The sequence below is a fragment of the Suricata suricatta genome, chromosome 11 (genome assembly GCF_006229205.1).
Source record: "Suricata suricatta isolate VVHF042 chromosome 11, meerkat_22Aug2017_6uvM2_HiC, whole genome shotgun sequence".
NCBI classification, from domain to species: Eukaryota; Metazoa; Chordata; class Mammalia; order Carnivora; family Herpestidae; genus Suricata; species Suricata suricatta.
The window spans coordinates 50931266-50949326 of record NC_043710.1 but is presented as its reverse complement, the minus strand read 5'-3'; the positions used below and the strand labels follow the sequence as shown (position 1 = coordinate 50949326).

The following is an 18061-nucleotide window of genomic DNA, read 5'->3' as shown; positions in this document are numbered from 1 at the left end:
CGTTCTATACCTCTTCCCCAGAGATAGTTCTATGAGAGTGTTCCGACTCTGTCTCTTCCCTTTGTTTCTCGGGCGCTGCGCACTTGCGCCACGTTGGGCTGGGGATCTTACCTCCCCTGCCCGTCCTGGGCTGGCCTGTCCTCGGATCTCCCCCCGTTCGCCCCCACTCACTCAGATATCCTTGAGGATCTATTCCTTCTGGAGTTCGTATTTTCTCCTTCTGCTCTCTCAGATGAACGCAATATCCTTCTCAGTTCGAAATACGGTGCTGAGGGAGTTTACAGAGCTCCCTTCCTCTTGGCCATCTTGGCTCCACCCCCGATGATGACTTTTTAGAATCAACATCAAATGGAGAATCAATAAGGCTGGAATTCATTAAAATTAAAAACTTCTGTTTTACAAAAGACAATCTGAAGAGAATGAGAAGGCAAGCAACATACCGGGACAAATATTTGCAAAAGATACATCTGAAAAAGATAAAGGAAAGTTATCTGAAATATACAAAAAAATCTTAACACTCAACAATAAGAAAAGAAACAACCCAATCAAAAAATGGGCAAAAGACCTGAACAGGTACTTGACCAAAGAAGACATGAGGATGACAAAATAAGCCTATTTAATATGTTCTACATCATATGCCATCAGAGAAGTGCAAATTAAAAGGACAAGATATGCCTGTCAGAATGTCAAAATCCAGAATATGAACAAAACCAAATACTGGCAAGGATATGGAGCAACAAGAGCTCTCATACACTGTTGGTAGAACTATAAAATTGTACACTCAATTTGGAAGAAAATGGAAGTTTCTTACAAAACTAAACAGATTCACATATGATCTGGCAATTTCATTCCTTAATATTTACCCAAAGGAGTTAAAAATTTATGTCCACATAAAAACTTGCATATGGAAGTTTATAGCAACTTTATTTATAATTGCCAAAACTTGGAAGCAACCAGTATGTCCTTCAATGGATGAACGGATAAATAAACTGTGGTACATCTAGACAATGGAATATTAATGTGATACAAAGAAATGGGCTATTAGGCCATTAAAAGACACGGAGGAAGATTAAATGCACAGTCCTAAGTGAAAGATGCCAATCTGAAAAGCTTACATACTATGATTCTAAATGTATAACAATCTGGAAAAGGCAAAACTATGGAGACAGCAATAAGATCAGTGATTGTCATGAGCTGGGGCTGGGAAGAGGGGAATAGCACAGGAACACAGAAGATCTTTAGGGCAGTGACACTATTCTGTATGATTTTGCAATGATAGGTGCATGCCATTATACATATGTCCAAACCCATAATGAGTACAGCACTGTGAGTGAACCCTAATGTAAACTATGGGCTCTGGGTGATAATGATGAGTCATTGCAGGTTCATCAATGGTAACAAATGAGTGATGTTGACAATGGGGGAGGCTTAGCATGTGCGTAGGCAGGGGGTATATGGAAAATCTTCACACTCAATTTTTCCATGAATCTAAAACTTCCCTAAAAATAAATTCTATTGAAAATATGGTACTTGTGTTATCACTTTAAAATTGTTAAGATATGATAAGCACTTAAAAATGTTAATAATGGCTTCTCTTTCCTCTAATTGAGTAGAAAAAGTTCTGTTTCTACTTCTTTTGCTTTTTTTCCCTTTTGTTTTAGATACTGCTACACAAAGGAAACAACCAAGCAAATAAACATGATAAAAGCCCAGTCTCCAGGCACAGCTAGTAAGCATATAAAGATTATATTAATGACCTAAACTAGGGCATTGCAGCAGAGCTCTCCAAATACTTACCAGGGTACATATTCATGCAGTAAATATAAGACCTCTATGCATGTTCAGTGAACAAATTTATATTTAAATATTATTAGTTTATAATATTCAACATGCATTATTAGAATATTTTAAGAATTATATCCAATAGTCTAGAGATATTTATAATGGCTATATTTATTTAAATGGAATTAGTAACAATTTGTTCTAGTTAGTGCTCACCAATTTTGCACCATTTTGTCTTCTTACTTTTAGTTTATTTCCTAATTAACTGAAATATGTTCAGGTACACATGTAGTATAATCAGGTACACATGAGGTGTAAATCAAAGGTTTTTATTTCCCTTATGTGATTGTGTTGAATTAAGAGCATGTAGATTCATCAGGTTGTTTTCAGTTCAGAGGTATTACAGTAAGGTTGCTATGAATATCCATGTACAAGTCTTCATATGAACAAGAGGAGGATAAATAACTAGGAGTAAACTTGTCGGTTCATAGAGTAAGTGTATGTTAAATGTTATTTTTAAAACTATAAAACTGCTTTCCAAATTCTTCCTTACATTTTGTACCAACCTTGCTATGAAAGTTCTAATTATAGCACATTGGGTATGGCTAGTCTTTTGAGTTTCAACAGTTTTAATATAATGGTACCCAGTGTGATTTCAATTTATATTTCCCTAATAACCAGTAAGGTTAGCACTTTTCATGTACTTACTGACCATTCACATATTTTTATGTGTGTGAAATACCCATTATAATTTTACCTTTCTTTTTTTTAAATTGGGTTCTTGTCCTTTTATTATTGATTGTAAAAGTTCTTCATATAGTGTACATATAAATCATTGTCTGATATATGTGTTGCAAGTATTTTCTCTCAGTCTGGACTTGCATTTTGCATTTTCTCAGTAGTGTATTTTGTTGTTTGTTTAAAGTTTTTATTTAAATTACAGTTAGTTAACATACAGTGTAATATTAGTTTCAGGTATATAATATAGTAATTCAACACTTCCATACAACACCCTTTGCTCATCACAATAAGTGCACTCCTTTTAAAAATAAATACACATATTTCTTATTTTTAAGAAGTCCTTACAGTCATAGTAAGGACTTTGTAGGTCACGTGATCCATGGGTCTCCAAAACCATCATTGTAGTTATTTCTCCAGTTCTAAAATGCATAATGAGACCAGATATACTCAGCAACTGGCAGAATCCCTTTTGCTTCATGAAGGTCAGTCTTTGTTCTATGCAAGCCTTCAACTGATTCGAGAAGGCCAGCACACTATAGAAGCCCCAGTTTTTGCTATGCAACTAGTAGGATTTTGAAAATTTCTCATTAAACTTGTGAGTTGGCTAAGGTGAAACAAAAGTGTGTTTCCACATTTTTAATCATTTGGAACAAAGATGAAGTTCATTCTGCACAACCTACAAAAGGTCCTAGGAGCTGTGCTTCAATTTTTTTGGATCTTCCTACGTCTGCCTGTTCTGTTTCTTTTTCCAGCTATAGTTTACCTTGACGTTACTTAAAACCTAAAATGAGGATACCCTGTGAAGTCCCATGAGTCCTTTCAAATATTTGACTGTAGGTAGTTGTTGCAGTTCCTATTTCAAAACTTATAAAAATGAAGTATTGCAATGATGTCTATGGTATTTTGTTGGTTATTTTCTTCCCTGCGGTTACATGATAAAGGAAGCCAGCTGTACCATGCAAGAAATAAAATCAGTGTTTGATTTCTTTGATTGTTGCTAGAGCTCATACCCTATAATATGCTTAGTCAGTCCCATTACAATTATGACAGTGTTTGACAGCTCAGGGCTCCTCCACCATAAGCAGTAGACTCTGTAAAGAGACTAAATAATATTATGTAAAAAAAAAAAAAAACAGTACTTGAGTTGCAGTAAGACTTCATCCTCAAATCCTGATGTTAATGAATTACATAAATAAATAACTCTATAAAAGCTTAACAACCCTTCCCTCTTTTAAGGATAAAAAGGAAAATGTTTTGAAGACTATTTTCAAGGCAAGAGTTCAGAGTCAAACTTTCTTTAAAAAGAAGATCATCACTACCCGTTCTCGGATCTGCTTAGTTCTCACCCCATAAATAATGGGGTTAAGAGCAGGAGGAATTACCACATATAAATTTGCGAGGAGGATGTGGATATAACGTGGAATATTGTGGCCAAATCGATGAGTCAGGAAAGAGAAAAATGCTGGAATGAAAAAAACTAAGATGACACATACATGGGAACCACAGGTATTAAGAGCTTTGAGCCTGGCCTCCCAGGATGGGAGTCTGAAGACAGCATTTAGAATCTTCACATAGGAGACAGCAATTAAAATAACATCCAGAAGTATCATAGAGATAAGAATTAATCCAAATAATATATTGACCTTTATGCTGACACAGGCCAGACGGGCAATGCCCATGTGCTCACAGTAGGTATGGGGTATAATATTATGTCCACAGAATGAAAGCCTTAGAAGGAGAAACACAAGTGGAAACACCAAAACAAAATTTTTCAACATTCCTACTCCAGCAATAATACAAACAGTTCTGTTAGTAAGGATTGTGTTGTATCGAAGAGGGTGGCAAATTGCAACATAGCGATCAAAAGCCATGGCAACAAGCATGAATGTTTCGAAACCTGTAAACAGGTGTATGAAGAACATTTGAGCTAAGCATCCCCCAAAGTCAATCTCATTGAGACCAAACCAGAATATGCTCAGCATTTTGGGAATGGTTGTGGTGGAGAGGCCCAGGTCAGTGAGAGCTAACATGGCCAATAAGTAGAACACGGGTTGGTGAAGGCTGTGCTCAGTCTCGATCACAAAGAGGATAATGACATTCCCCAGGAGGGCAATCAGATAGACAATACCAAATGGTACACCAAGCCAGAGCTGCATGTTTTCCAATCCTGGGATTCCCAACAGAAGGAAGGATGAGGGGTGAGTACATGAGGTATTGTCCAGAGACATACTGGCAAAAGCTTCTGATAGTCACACTCTCTTCATTCTACGGAAGGCTCCTCAACTCCTCATCAATACTGCTAATACTGAATAAGAACAAAAGATATGTCATTACTATATTTTCTCTAGTAATACAGAAGAAACATCATGTTTTCCCTCATTTATATTTTCTCCTCTTACTTTCACTGATACATACATATTACAAAGGAAGGAGGATATTCTTCTTCTATCTCAATGGATATTTAGATATTGGATGAGATAATCTAAATTTATTTTAGTGAGAACATTGACTAAGCTAGTTTATATGAGTCTATATCAGCATCTATTAAAATATTTAATTATAAATTGGGAGATCTATATACACTGATATCCCACAGATAAATGATCACAGTCATTGAGCACTGAATATTGTATATTTCAGAAGCATCCTTTAAGATAATTTATTTAAAAACAAAAACCAGAAACAGACCCATAAATAAAGTGAACAAACTGATGGTTGCCAGAGGACAGGGGTATGAGAGGATGGACAAGATGGGTGAAGAGAAGGAAGATATTCAGGTTTCCAGGGGATAAAAGGTTTAGCGTAGGGAATACAATCAATGGTATAATTATGTTGTATGGTGGCAGATGGTAGCTATAGTTTTGATGAACTTGGCATAATGCATAAACTTGGCAAATCACTATGTTGTACATGTGAAACTAATGTAACATTGTATATCAACTATACTTCAGTAAAATAATAGGAAGAAGGAAGTTATAGATTATTTGTTTAACTAGAACAATATATTCCTCTGTGTATTTCCACTTACAATCAATGAACTTTTTAAACATTTTTTAAAAATTAAAAAAAATTAATGTTTATTTATTTTTGAATAAGAAGGAGACAAAGCAGAGCAGAGGTAGAGAGAGAGGGAGACACAGAATCTGAAGCAGGTTCCAGGCTCATCACAGAGCCTGATGCAGGGCTCAAACCCATGAGATCATGACCTAAGCCAAAGTCAGATGTTTAACTGACTGAGCCACCCAGGTGTCCCTACAACTAGTGAACTTTTATTTCTGCTACTTATTGCGGCCTTTCTTCTTCAACTTGTTTATAAATAACTTTTATCAAAATCTAGCCTACTTTTTGCTTTTTCTAAATTTGTGTTACTTCTGTCATCAATGGATGAGGACATTTTCTTTGTTCTTTGAAATAAAGACCTTGCTTTAGGAAGCCACAGAGTTCAATGTAATTGAATTTGATTAATCTTATATATAAAACTACCATTTTTAGAAAGATAGACTGAAGTTTAAAGCACTGACTGAATCATTGAGGCTCCCCATTTATTTTTCTTATTCCTCATAGCAGACAAGTTGAATTCAATTTATTTCTAAATAATCCATACTATTTCCAACTTTGTCCTTAAATGGGAATTCATTATTATTATTTTTATTATTATCATCATCATCATTATTGATATTAGAAGAGAGAGAAAAATTATGGAAATAATAGTATTATATAAGCATTTAATATTATTTATTTGTTTCACAAAATAATTTCAGACAAATTATTCCACTTGTTACTCACATCAGCCACATGGGAAAAACAGGATAGATTCTGGTTCCTGAATTGGTGAATTTCTTTTATGTCTGGATCACAGGAACATGTCTCCATCCTCAAAATGACTGCTTGGTTGCAGTCACCAGCTCTTGGATCTGGTATTCACAGGTTTCTGCTCAAATGCATGTATTTATGGAATTTTTGTATAGTCTCGAGCATTTAGGCCTTTGCTCATTTTCTTGAGCTACTTTATCCTCACAATCAACACCCCTAGGTTTGCTCCCAGTTTCCTCTTCTTCAATCTCTACATCTGTTGCATATTTTACTAATATAATTGCTCTAAATTACATCTGTAAAGAACTAGAACCACAGATGAGTGTTTCTTAATTATAATCCATAGAGAATAGCCCCTTGAAGAGGATGAAATGGTGTTAATATGAGACACAACCTCTTCTCACAAGCCACGGAAGTTGGGGTGTTGCACAATATACTATGCACTTGAGATTGCAGACAATCAAAGTAGATTTTGATAATGAAAGAGAAATGACCCTGTGAGAGAAAAGAGAAGAAAATGAAATCTGTAAGATGAAAATGTACTGTAGGAGAGATCCTCAAGACATGTGAGGAAAAGAGAGGAGGAACCTGAATCATCCTCCAATCAATTGTCTACATCTTACCTTAGTTACCCACTCTCAAAAAGGCCTTCACTGAACTCAGTGTACCGGCTTATAATACTCTCTCCTAAGACCTTATTCTACTACATAGCTCTCTGTATCTACCAGAACAATGTCTGAATCCCCAGAGGAGGCCAGGGAAGAGTTTTGTTCATCATTATTTCTCTAGTACAACATCTGGCAGATAGCAGTCACTCAGAACATTTGTGAATGAAAGACTGGGTAGGTAGGTAATTGTTAATTTTAACTCTTGGCCAAAAGTCCTCAGGTTAGAAAGATGGGAACAGAAATCACACAGTGTATCCAGCAGTTAAGGATAGACATATGAGAAGCAAAACCATGATCCTTGTAAGAGAATACTGTGAATATATATATAAGGGAGATAACTCTTTGATCATAGGCTTTTCTGACTAGGGGTCAATTAATGGGTCTCTGGTGTAACAAAGGGAGAATACAAGGCAGATGTTGTAGGAAAAGCTTAGTATAAGCAGGGGATGACAATAAGAAATAGACTATAAAATGTGATTGACAGATTTATTTATACCTTACTCTTCTCATTGAAACTCTTGACTATTGTACTCCTCTATGGCATTAACAAAATATCAATAAAATAGTTCCATAGTGGTGCATTTTCCAAAATCTAAGCTCTTTGGTCTTTTACACTGTCTACTTGCTTTCACATAAAATCACAACTTATATTAGAGTGTTTAAACAACTAGAATGTTTGATGGCCAAAAGAATGAGGCCAGAGACTTGTGAAATTGGTAATCAAAGACTTAGACTTGCAAGGCAACTCAGGAGGGCTTATCTAGGACACATAGACAAGGATAGGAGGTAGAAGAGGAATTTCTGAAAAGCAGCCTCATTCTGCTTGTCACCTCCAGGAGATGCTATGCTTTCAATCTAGATTTTTATCCATGTGTAGAATGAACAATAAAAGCCCCACAACTGTGTTAAAATCAGAAACACATTCCATCAGGTATTCTGCAGTGCTGGGAAAAGGGAGAGCCTTCTCTGAGATCAGAATTACTCCTTTGCACACCACTGAGCAGGACTAGTTCAGGAGTAACTGCCAAATGGGATCCACACTCCCAAGCCATACCAAATAGATAGGGGGAGAGCTAAATAAATACAGACATGCTCATGATGTGGGGGAGGGAAAAATAATCTTACTTTTATCAAACAAGGCCCTAGTATTAGGAAAATAGTAAAGGATAGACTGGGAGAGTCACTAATGAGTGAGTGAGTTCTGCCAATGGGAAAGTGATGTTTCTAAATAAACTTATTGTTTCTTTCAATTGTTCTGCATTTTTACCTACAGCTTATATATGTAATGCTAAAACCACTTGATAAAAGGGAATACTAAAGCAAGAATGAATATGTATGCAAACATGTACTATATACAAAATCAGAATGAAAAAAAAATTTATTGCCTGCTTTTAAGAAGCTACATACTCTTTAGAAGCTGAAGGCATTAAACAATTGGTATTCTTCACCATTAGTGACAATGAAATAGAAATATAAAATGTATTGATATGATTTGGAAAAAATTTGAGAATGTCATTTTTTTATTATTAAATACAAAAGAAGTTCTGAAATAAACAATAACAAGATAAAATTCAGTAAAATTATGCTAAAAGAGAGTTTAAAATGGGAGGAAGAGGACAAAGAGAAGAGGAAACACAAAACAGAGCGGGGGAGAGGGAAAGGGAAATGAAGCAAGACAGAACAGAGAGTGGGAAAGAGCAAACAGAAGAGAAATGGAATAAAACCTCAACAAAATAAGGGATTTGGCTGCTTAGTTTTTTATTTTGCTTGTTGTGAAAAAAAGATAAAATACTAAAAAATGCAAAATTACCTGAAAGTCTGCCAATTAGAAATTTCATGTAAAATATGTCCTCCAAATTAAGGTTTGTATCAGACACAAATATGAATCACCAATTGAGTGAGGGAATTAACAGACCTGAGCTCAAACCTTCCAAACCTATATCTTTAAGTATGTATAGCAGCCAAACCTGTGCCCAACTTACCAGCCTCAGGCACAGCCAATATTGAAAGAATCTGCAATTCTTGACCAGTAACTGTGCCAACTGTGTCTCAGCATCACAACTGTAGTTCAGGGAGAAAAGTTTATTCTGAGATTGAAAATCCTCTTCCTGACAGGGAGTAGCTGCTCTTCTGGGGCCACATGGGATGAGACCATGAAAGATAATGAGTTCACAATTTCTCATCGCACGTTTATGGGCAGGAAAAAAGCACAGGGAACAGGAATCCCTTAGGACATTCAAGTTTCTCCCTTTAACTTCCCAGCTTGAAAGAATTTCTCCTTGGCTACCAACACACTCTTTCTAATCTCTGGCCATCAATCCTGTAAGAGTCAGTCTATACTTTCTCCATCTCATTACCCACAGCTATTCTACCTTCTAATGACTGTGTCACTCTTTTCCAGGAAAATCACTTACTTGCTCTAGAAGTCAAGTTAGTGATTAAGCAAGCACTCTTTTAAAATTAAGCATGGAATCAGTGCATGTGAATGTTTTCCACAAGAAGCTTATATTCTCATTGCATAATTGATACTAACCATGTATAAATCTGCAAATAACTAAGTTTTTCTTTAAGTTTATTTATTTATTTTGAGATAGACATAGAGCGTTTGTGGAGGAAGGGCAGAGAGAGAGGGAGAAAGAGACAATTCCAAGCAGGCATTGCACTGTCAGCACAGAGCCCAACACGGGGCTTGAACCCACGAACCATGAGATCATGACCTGGCCCGAAATCAAGAGTGAAATGCTTAACTGACTGAGCCACCCAGGTGCCCCACAAGTAACTAAGTTTTCAACATATCTGGAGCCAACTTTGAGGCCATTTGGAATTCAGGGAACCAGTGAGTTTTCTCAGCTTTTCTAACTCAATTTCCCTTAGAAGAGGCTTAGGTGGTGGCACAATAAAAACTGCAAAGTAAAATCGAAACAAATTATTTGAGGACATCACAGAAAGATTATGTACTGTGTTTAGCCTGAATAAGTATACAAACATGAGGTACTGGCTTTCTTCTGAGAAAGAAAGCAGCGGCTCTAATATCTGTCAGCTGATAACTGGCCTGCTGCCGACATCTCGACTGTAATGATGGCCACTTAATATAAACAATTTCACGAAGTATGAACATCAGGCAAGGTCACTTTGTGTTTGTGTGGATGGAGTGAAACAAAAAGCCTTCTATAAGCATGTCTAAGCAAAGACAAAAACTTCTCACCTTTCTATACAGAAGTTATTGATTCACAATACTAGAATTTGTTCTTTTTCTCCAAAGCATCTGCTTCTGAAAAATACCCCTGATCAAGTCTAAATCCAGTAACAAACACTTAAACACTCTTACTGAGATGCCTAACATTTTACCACTGCATGTGGTATCTCTTGTTGCAACAGGTAATAAACCTTCCTTTTTTAAAAAAAAAAATACAAATATACTCCTGGTGGCTGCTGACTAGATAGCATCGATACTCCCTGTGCATAAGAGTGTTTGTTGGTCCACATGCTCCCCAGTAACTGACATTCTCTGGGTTTTTAAAACCACCCAAATGGGTGTTGATGCTGCCTCATAGTGTTTTAGTTTGCATTTCCCTGAAGTCCAGTGATGCCGAGCATCTTTTTATGTGTGTATTTGCCATACATATAATTTTCTTTGGTGAAGTGGTGCTTCAAATTATTTGTCCAGTTTTAAAATTAGATTGCTTTCGAGGCACCTGGGTGGCTCAGTCGGTTGAGCGTCTGGCTTCGGCTCAGGTCGTGATCTCACGGTTCCTGGGTTGGAGTCCCGCATCAGGCTCTGTGCTTACAGCTAGCTCAGAGCCTGGAGCCTGCTTCAGATTCTGTGTCTCGCTCTCTCTCTCACCCTTTCCTGCTCACACTGTCTCTCTGTCTCTCAAAAATAAATAAAAAACGTTAAAGAAATTAAAAAGAAATAAATTGGGTTGCTTTCTTATCATTGAGTTTTAAGAGTTCTTTATATATTCTAAATACAAGTCTTCCATGACATGTGTTTTGTACATATTTTCTCCTACTCTGTAATTTGTTTTTTCCTTCCCTAAAGAGTGTCTTTTAACGGGTATTTTTTAAAGTTTTATTCTTTTTAATGTTTTTTTTAGAGAGTGTGTGTGTATGTGTGTGCACACAGCACACAAGCAGGGGAGGGGCAGAAACAAAGGGAGAGAGAGAGAATCCCAAGCAGACTCTGCACCATCAGTGCAGAGCCCTGATGCAGGGCTCAAACTCATGAACTGTGAGATCATGACCTGAGCCAAAGTTGGACACTTAACAGACTAAACCACCTAGGCTCCCCTAGTTTCATATTCTTTATCCCTTAAAGTTATAAGGTACCAAATACCCCCTTGATTTAGACATTTTATGCTGGACATGTGTTGTAAAGTATGTGATGGGGATTTAGGAGTAGACTTGTGATGAGCACAGGGTGATGTATGAAAGTGTTGAATCACTATATTGTACACCTGAAACAAGCACTGTAGCTATACTGAAATTAACATAAAACATTAATAGGGGTGCCTGCTGGCTCAGTCAGGTAATCATCCAACTCTTGACTTCGGCTCAGGTCATGATCTCAGTTTGTATAATCAAGCCCTGCATTGGGCTCTGTGCTGGCAGTGCAGAGAAAAGAGAAATAGTGCAAGGGGGAGGAGTGTCAGAGAGAGGGAGAGGAGATAATCCCAAACAGGGCTTGCCTTGCCAGTACAGAAACAATACAGGGCTCGATCCCATGAACTTGAGATGGTGACCTGAGTCAAAGTCAAGAGTTGGACGATTAACAGACCGAGCCACCAAGGTGCCCCAATTAAGGTTTTATTTTAATTTCAATATGGCTACAAGTGTTCTATTAGTTTCAGCTGTGCAATATAGTGATTCAACACTTCCACACATCACCCTGTGCTCATCACAAGTGTACTCCTTTTCCTCATCACATATTTTACCAATCCCCCACCCACATCCCCTCTGGTGACCATCAGTTTGTTCTCTATAGTTAAGAGTCTGTTTCTTGGCTTGTCTCTCTCTCCCTCTTTGTCTCTGTCCTTTGCTCATTTGTTTTGTTTCTTAAATTCCACATATGAGTGAAATCATACAGTATTTTTTCTTTCTCTGAATGACTTATTTCACTTAGCATAATACTCTCTAGCTCCATACATGTTGTTGCAAATTGCAAGATTTCATTATTTTTATGGCTAAATAACATTCCATTGCATATATATTTACCACATCTTCTTTATCCATTCACAAATGGATGGATACTTGGACTGCTTCCATAATTTGGCTATTGTAGATAATGCTGCTATATCAGGGTACATGTATCCTTTTAAATTCATGTTTTTGTACTCGTTGGGTAAATACCCAAGAGTGCAATCACTGAATTTTAGAGTAGTTCTACTTTTAACTTCTTGAGAAACCTCAATCCTTTTTCCAAGTAGCTGCCTAATAGGTTTAGAGGGAACATACCTCAACATAATAAAGGCCTTATATTAAAAACTCAAAGTGAACATCATATTCTCAGGGAAAAAACTAAGAGCTTTTACCTAAGGTCAGGAATGAGACAAGGATATCCATTATTACCATTTTTATTCAACATAATATTGGAAGTCCTAGCCTCAGCAATTGGACAACAACAACAACAACAACAACAACAACAACAAAAGGCATCCAAATTGGAAAGAAGTAAAATTTTTCACTATTGCACATGATATAATACTATATATAGAAAACCTTAAAGACTCCACCAAAAGATCTACTAGATTTGATCAATAAATTCAGTAAAGTTGTGGGATACAAAATCAGCATAAAAAAACTCCTGCGTTTCTATGCACTAATAATAAAACAGCAGAAAGTGGAATTAAGAAAACAATCCCATTTACAATTGCACCAAAAATAATAAAGTACACAGGAATAAACTTAATAATAGAGGTTAAAGAGGTGCCTGGGTGGCTCAGTCGGTTAAGTGTCTAACTTCGGCTCCGTTCACCATCTCACAGTTTGGGAGTTTGAGCCCCAGGTCAGGCTCTGTGCTGACAGTTCAGCTTCAGATGCAGTCTGCTTCAGATTCTGTGTCTTTTTGTCTCTCTGGCCCTCCCCTACTTGTGCTTTGTGTCTCTGTCTCCATAAATAAATGTAAAAAATTAAAAAAAAATAAAATAGGTAAAAGACCTGTACTCTGAAAGCTATAAAACACTGATGAAAGAAATTGAAGGTGACACAGAGAAAGGAAAAGACATTCCATGTTCATGGATTGGAAGAATAAATATTGTTAAAATATCCATACTACCCAAAGCAATCTACAGGTTTAATGCAACCCTTATCGAAACACCAGCATCATTTTTCACATAACTGGAACAAGCAATCCTAAAATTTGTATGGAACCATAAAAGACCCTGAATAGCCAATTCAATCTTGAAAAATATTATATTATAGTATGGTACAGGCACAAAAATAGACACATAGGTCAACAGAACAGAATAGAAAACCCAGAAGTAAACCCGCAACCATATGCTCAATTAATCTTTGACAAATAGGAAAGAATATGCAATTGGAAAAATTCTCTTCAACAAATGGTGCTGGGAAAACTGGACAGCTATATGCAAAAAGATGAAATTGTACCACTGTCTTTCACCCTACACAAACATAAATTCAAAATGCAATAAATGTGAGGTGAGACCTGAAACCATAAAAATTCTAGAAGAGAGCACAGGCAGTATTTCCCTGACATAGGCCATAGAAAAAATTTTCTAGCTTTGTCTTCTGATGTAAGAGAAATAAAAGCAAAAAATAACCACAATCCTGATTTTTAACACTGTACACTATGCTTTTCTACAATGAAGCAGAAGATTAACAGCACACCTGAAACAATTTTTTCTTTTTCACCGTAGGTGGTCCAGGAAAAACAACTGCTTTAGTTAATTTTCCTTGTAAGTATACTAATAACTAGACATCATGGTAAGGATAAGTCATTGGTATTGGTTTATGTGAATCTAATTTGACAATTCAGCCCTTGTGTTAAGCACTCCTGTTCTTGCAGTTAAATAGGTGTAAGTATATAGATGTCAATACGTGTGTGTGTGCATTCACGTGTGTGTATGTATTTTCTATCTGGCTCATTTGTTGTTTATACTCATAGTTTGTTCATTCTCATTGTACATAGTATTTCACTATTTAAATATACCACACTTTCTTTACATAGTTTAATATTAATGCACATTTGAGCTGTCTCAGTTATTATTACATATAAAGCTTCTGTGATCACATATGATGTTACATATAATGCTTCTGTGATGTACGTATCTTCCAATGAATTTATGTAATGCTTTTGTCAGGTATATTCCTAGGAGTGGAATTTTGGGATCATGGAATATACACACGACTAGCTTCCTGTGATATTTCTAGTTCTCTAAGTTGATACCACCAATTCACCTTCTCAGTAGCAATGTCTGAGGATTCTAGTTGTTCTGCATATTTGCTGCTACTTAACATTTTCAATTTTATCCATTCTGGTCAATACGAAGTAGAATTGCTTGATGATATCAAATGTATTTTCCTTATGTCTGAGGTGGTAGACCATTTTTTAATGTTCCCTGGAAATCTGGATATCCTCCTTTATGAAATCGTTAAACTAGTCCTTTGCTAATTCTTCTATGTGGTGGTATTCCTTTTTATTATTGACTTATAAATATTCTGTAGTACAAGTCATCTGGTTTGGCTATTATCTCTGTTAATACTGTATTTGATAAATGATATTCTTAAACTGAATATACACTGACTAGGCAATATGTTCCCAATATAGTTAACATGTCCATATGTATGTATTTTTGTCTTATTTTAGACTCTTTCCTTATTGTAAGGTTCTGAATATATTCTCTCCTTTCTTCCTAAAAGCTGTATTATTTTTCAAGTTTACCCCTAAAATTCATTTGGGAAGGAATTTTTGTATGATGTGAGATAAACATTAAGACTCATTACTTTTTTGTATGACTTTCCAATTGACCCAGTATCCTTTATTGACAATATCTTTTGTCATTGTCCTACCATTTTATTTCTACCATAATTTAAGCAAACATGTATATCTAGGTTTGTTTCTGGGCTCAATGCAACTTCATTAGTCTGGTTTTCTATACTTGAACCAAAAGCACACTCTCCAATTACTGTACCTTTCTTATAGGTCTTCACCACAGCTTGAGAGTAGGTCTTATGTTCTGGCAGAATAAGTCTTCCAACTTTGTTCTTCAGAAAAAAATTGGCTAATCTTGGCTAAATACATATATTTGGACTGTTTCCTATCCCTGGGAATGGTGTCATTTCAGATACTCAGATTATGATAAGGTTACCCCCACCCCTCCCCAAATTTCAGGGTGCTGAAGAGTCAAAAGTTTAATTTTTATTCATACTACATGACTAATACAATCTTTGGGGAGAGAAAGGACTCTATTGCAGTCACTCCATTCTTGTGAAGACACCAGAATTTTATCACATGGCATATTAACAAAAGCCTTCAGGGTACCTAAAGCCAAACATAAATGTTTCCTCTCAGAATTGACACAGATCCAGTCACTTTTACAAATATTTTATTTGCCATAGCATGTCCCTTGGCTAGTCTAACTGTAAGATGTTGGACACAGGTAATCCTCCCATGTTTCTGGAAGAAAAAGAAAGTTGGAAATATCCCAAACACCATTCATGTCTAACTTAGACAGGTCAAGCAGATATTTTTAATTTTTATCTTCTGATTACTAAAACCTATATTTGCAAGCTATATATTCTTCCTCAAAGATCTTCAGGAGCATTTTTTTCTTACTGGGATTATTTCATCCAAAGACCCAAGGTGCTATAAATAATGTTCCTAATTTTTATATTTACTTATGTCTGAATGTGATATGACTTTGGTTTGTTAAAGTGCCAATAGATAAGATCCTCTGTTGTCAATTTGGATGACTAAAGCTTTGTTATCTTACTTAGAGTCAGAGGCTTTGAATATACTGACCATCTTGACAATTAATTTGTCTAATGTCTCTTTATTTAGTTGCCCTGGTGTGCTTCCTTGGTCTATTAGATTTTTTAATATAACACATTTAACTGTAGTATATGAATATTGCTAACAAATATTATATTTGAATATCTATGCTATCCTATTTATAGTATTTTTGCTAGAATTAACTACAAGATTTAGAAGGCAGTATCTAAATTTTTTATTTCTCTGTGACACTTTTGGATCATGCAGTAGAATTTGCATGCTCATAAACTGATGAAGAATCAGAAGTCTTAAATAAAGTAAAAGAAAGCACAACTCCATCAGACTCTCTTGAATGTAGCTTCAAATAATCTTTCCTTAAAAATCAAAACAAAACAAAAAACAAACAAAAATCCCAAATCTCTTTTATGACTAGGTCAATAATTTTCCATATCTTTATTTTAGAAATTCAAAAATGTCAAATATATTTCTAATTTTATGTGGCTAATTTTAATATATTGAGCCAGAATTTGGGATATTTACTGAATACTATAACAAAGTTTCTAAAAACATTTTCCAAGTGGAAGTTAATATGTAATCTTATAGCAAATGTTCTTTGCCTTAATAGCCTAACTCCCATTATTGTTACTGAGGACATAGGATTCTGTCTTTCCATTTGCCTGTCACCAAAGAGTGACATATAATTGAGCACATGTAGAAGTTAATGAATATTTAATAAATATATCCTTCATTGTTATCCATCATTATTCCTGCTCTCTTTATTTCATTTCTAAATGCATGGCTATTATTTCTCTAGATACCTGGAGTCAAAATCTCAATCATAATTTTTTATGGAGAGTTTTTAATACAGTTTACTTATATGAAAATGCAAATATTAAGAGTAGCCACATCATAGAATTCACATAAGAAATAGGTATATTAATGTAAGTAGATTTTTTAGAAGAGTAAGTCCTAATGAGTTAAATAATGTCATTGTTATTTTTTCAAGAATTCTGTCACCAAAATTAGCTACAATCCCTGAGCAAATTTCATTCTGTTGCCCTCATATTTCTTCTGGTAATTCTAAAACTACCTGACTTAATAATCTGCTTCTCACTAACAGCTGGATTTTCAGATGAATCTTTTAGCAATCTGAAGAATCAAACTTTCATTTCAAAATTTGTGAATACAATAACTACTTTAAAGAACTACCTTGATTATCAAATGGCATATATATAAGAACATTGTAGGAGATGTAATAATTACAAATTGTAAGATTATCATCAATAAATTTATTATACTTAAGTTAAAAGGATTATAGAGAAAGAAATGTTATTACTGTTCATATTCACATTTGCTACTTCTTTTTAGATAATAAACCCCTTCTAATAGGCAAAGGGAGAAAATATGAACTGTAATTCTAAGACTACCAATGGTTAACTGTATTTATAAAAAATCCTCAAAACCTTCTCCTTAATCTGCTTGGTCCTGACCCCATAAATTACAGGATTGAGAGATGGAGGAACAACCACGTATAGGTTGGCTAAGAGGATATGGATATATTGGGGGATATGGTGGCCAAATCGGTGTGTCAAGAAAGAGAAAAATGCTGGTGTGAAAAAAGCTAAGATCACGCCAATGTGGGAGCCACAGGTGTTGAGAGCTTTGAACCGAGCCTCCCAGGAAGGCAGGCAGAAGACAGCATAGAGGATACTGACATAGGAAAGAGTAATAAGAAGCACATCCAATAATAAAATAGACATATCTCCAAGACCAAATATTATGTTAACTTTGATGCTGGCACAGGCCAGACGGGCAATGCCCATGTGTTCGCAGTAGGTATGAGGGATGATGTGGTGCCCACAGAAGGGCAGCCTCAGAAGGAGAAACACCAGGGGGGCCACCATGCATAGGCTCCTCAGAATAGCAATGCCTGCAATGATGCTGATGATTTTGCTGCTGAGGATCATGGTGTACTGAAGGGGTTTACAAATGGCAACATAGCGGTCAAAGGCCATCGCCACCAACACAACACTCTCCATGGCAGTGAAGAAGTGGATGAAGAACATCTGGGAAAGGCAGCTTTCAAAAGATATATCCCTGAGGCTGA

The 18061-nt window shown here is 35.9% G+C and overlaps 2 protein-coding genes across 2 annotated transcripts in view; both read right to left on the bottom strand.

Moving 5' to 3' along the window:
- Window positions 1-3809: 3809 nt before the first annotated feature.
- On the bottom strand, window positions 3810-4751 carry LOC115271650 (olfactory receptor 52E8-like). Its single transcript, XM_029914563.1, has one exon. It carries the CDS (start codon window positions 4749-4751, stop codon window positions 3810-3812), a length of 942 nt encoding a protein of 313 aa, XP_029770423.1.
- Window positions 4752-17387: 12636 nt separating this feature from the next.
- LOC115272540 (olfactory receptor 52E8-like) overlaps window positions 17388-18061 on the bottom strand; it is an 11497-nt gene continuing 10823 nt past the window's right edge. The window contains exon 3 of the mRNA XM_029915583.1: window positions 17388-18061. This exon is cut by the window's right edge and continues 279 nt beyond it. Within this exon, the coding sequence (XP_029771443.1) occupies window positions 17388-18061 (674 nt within the window).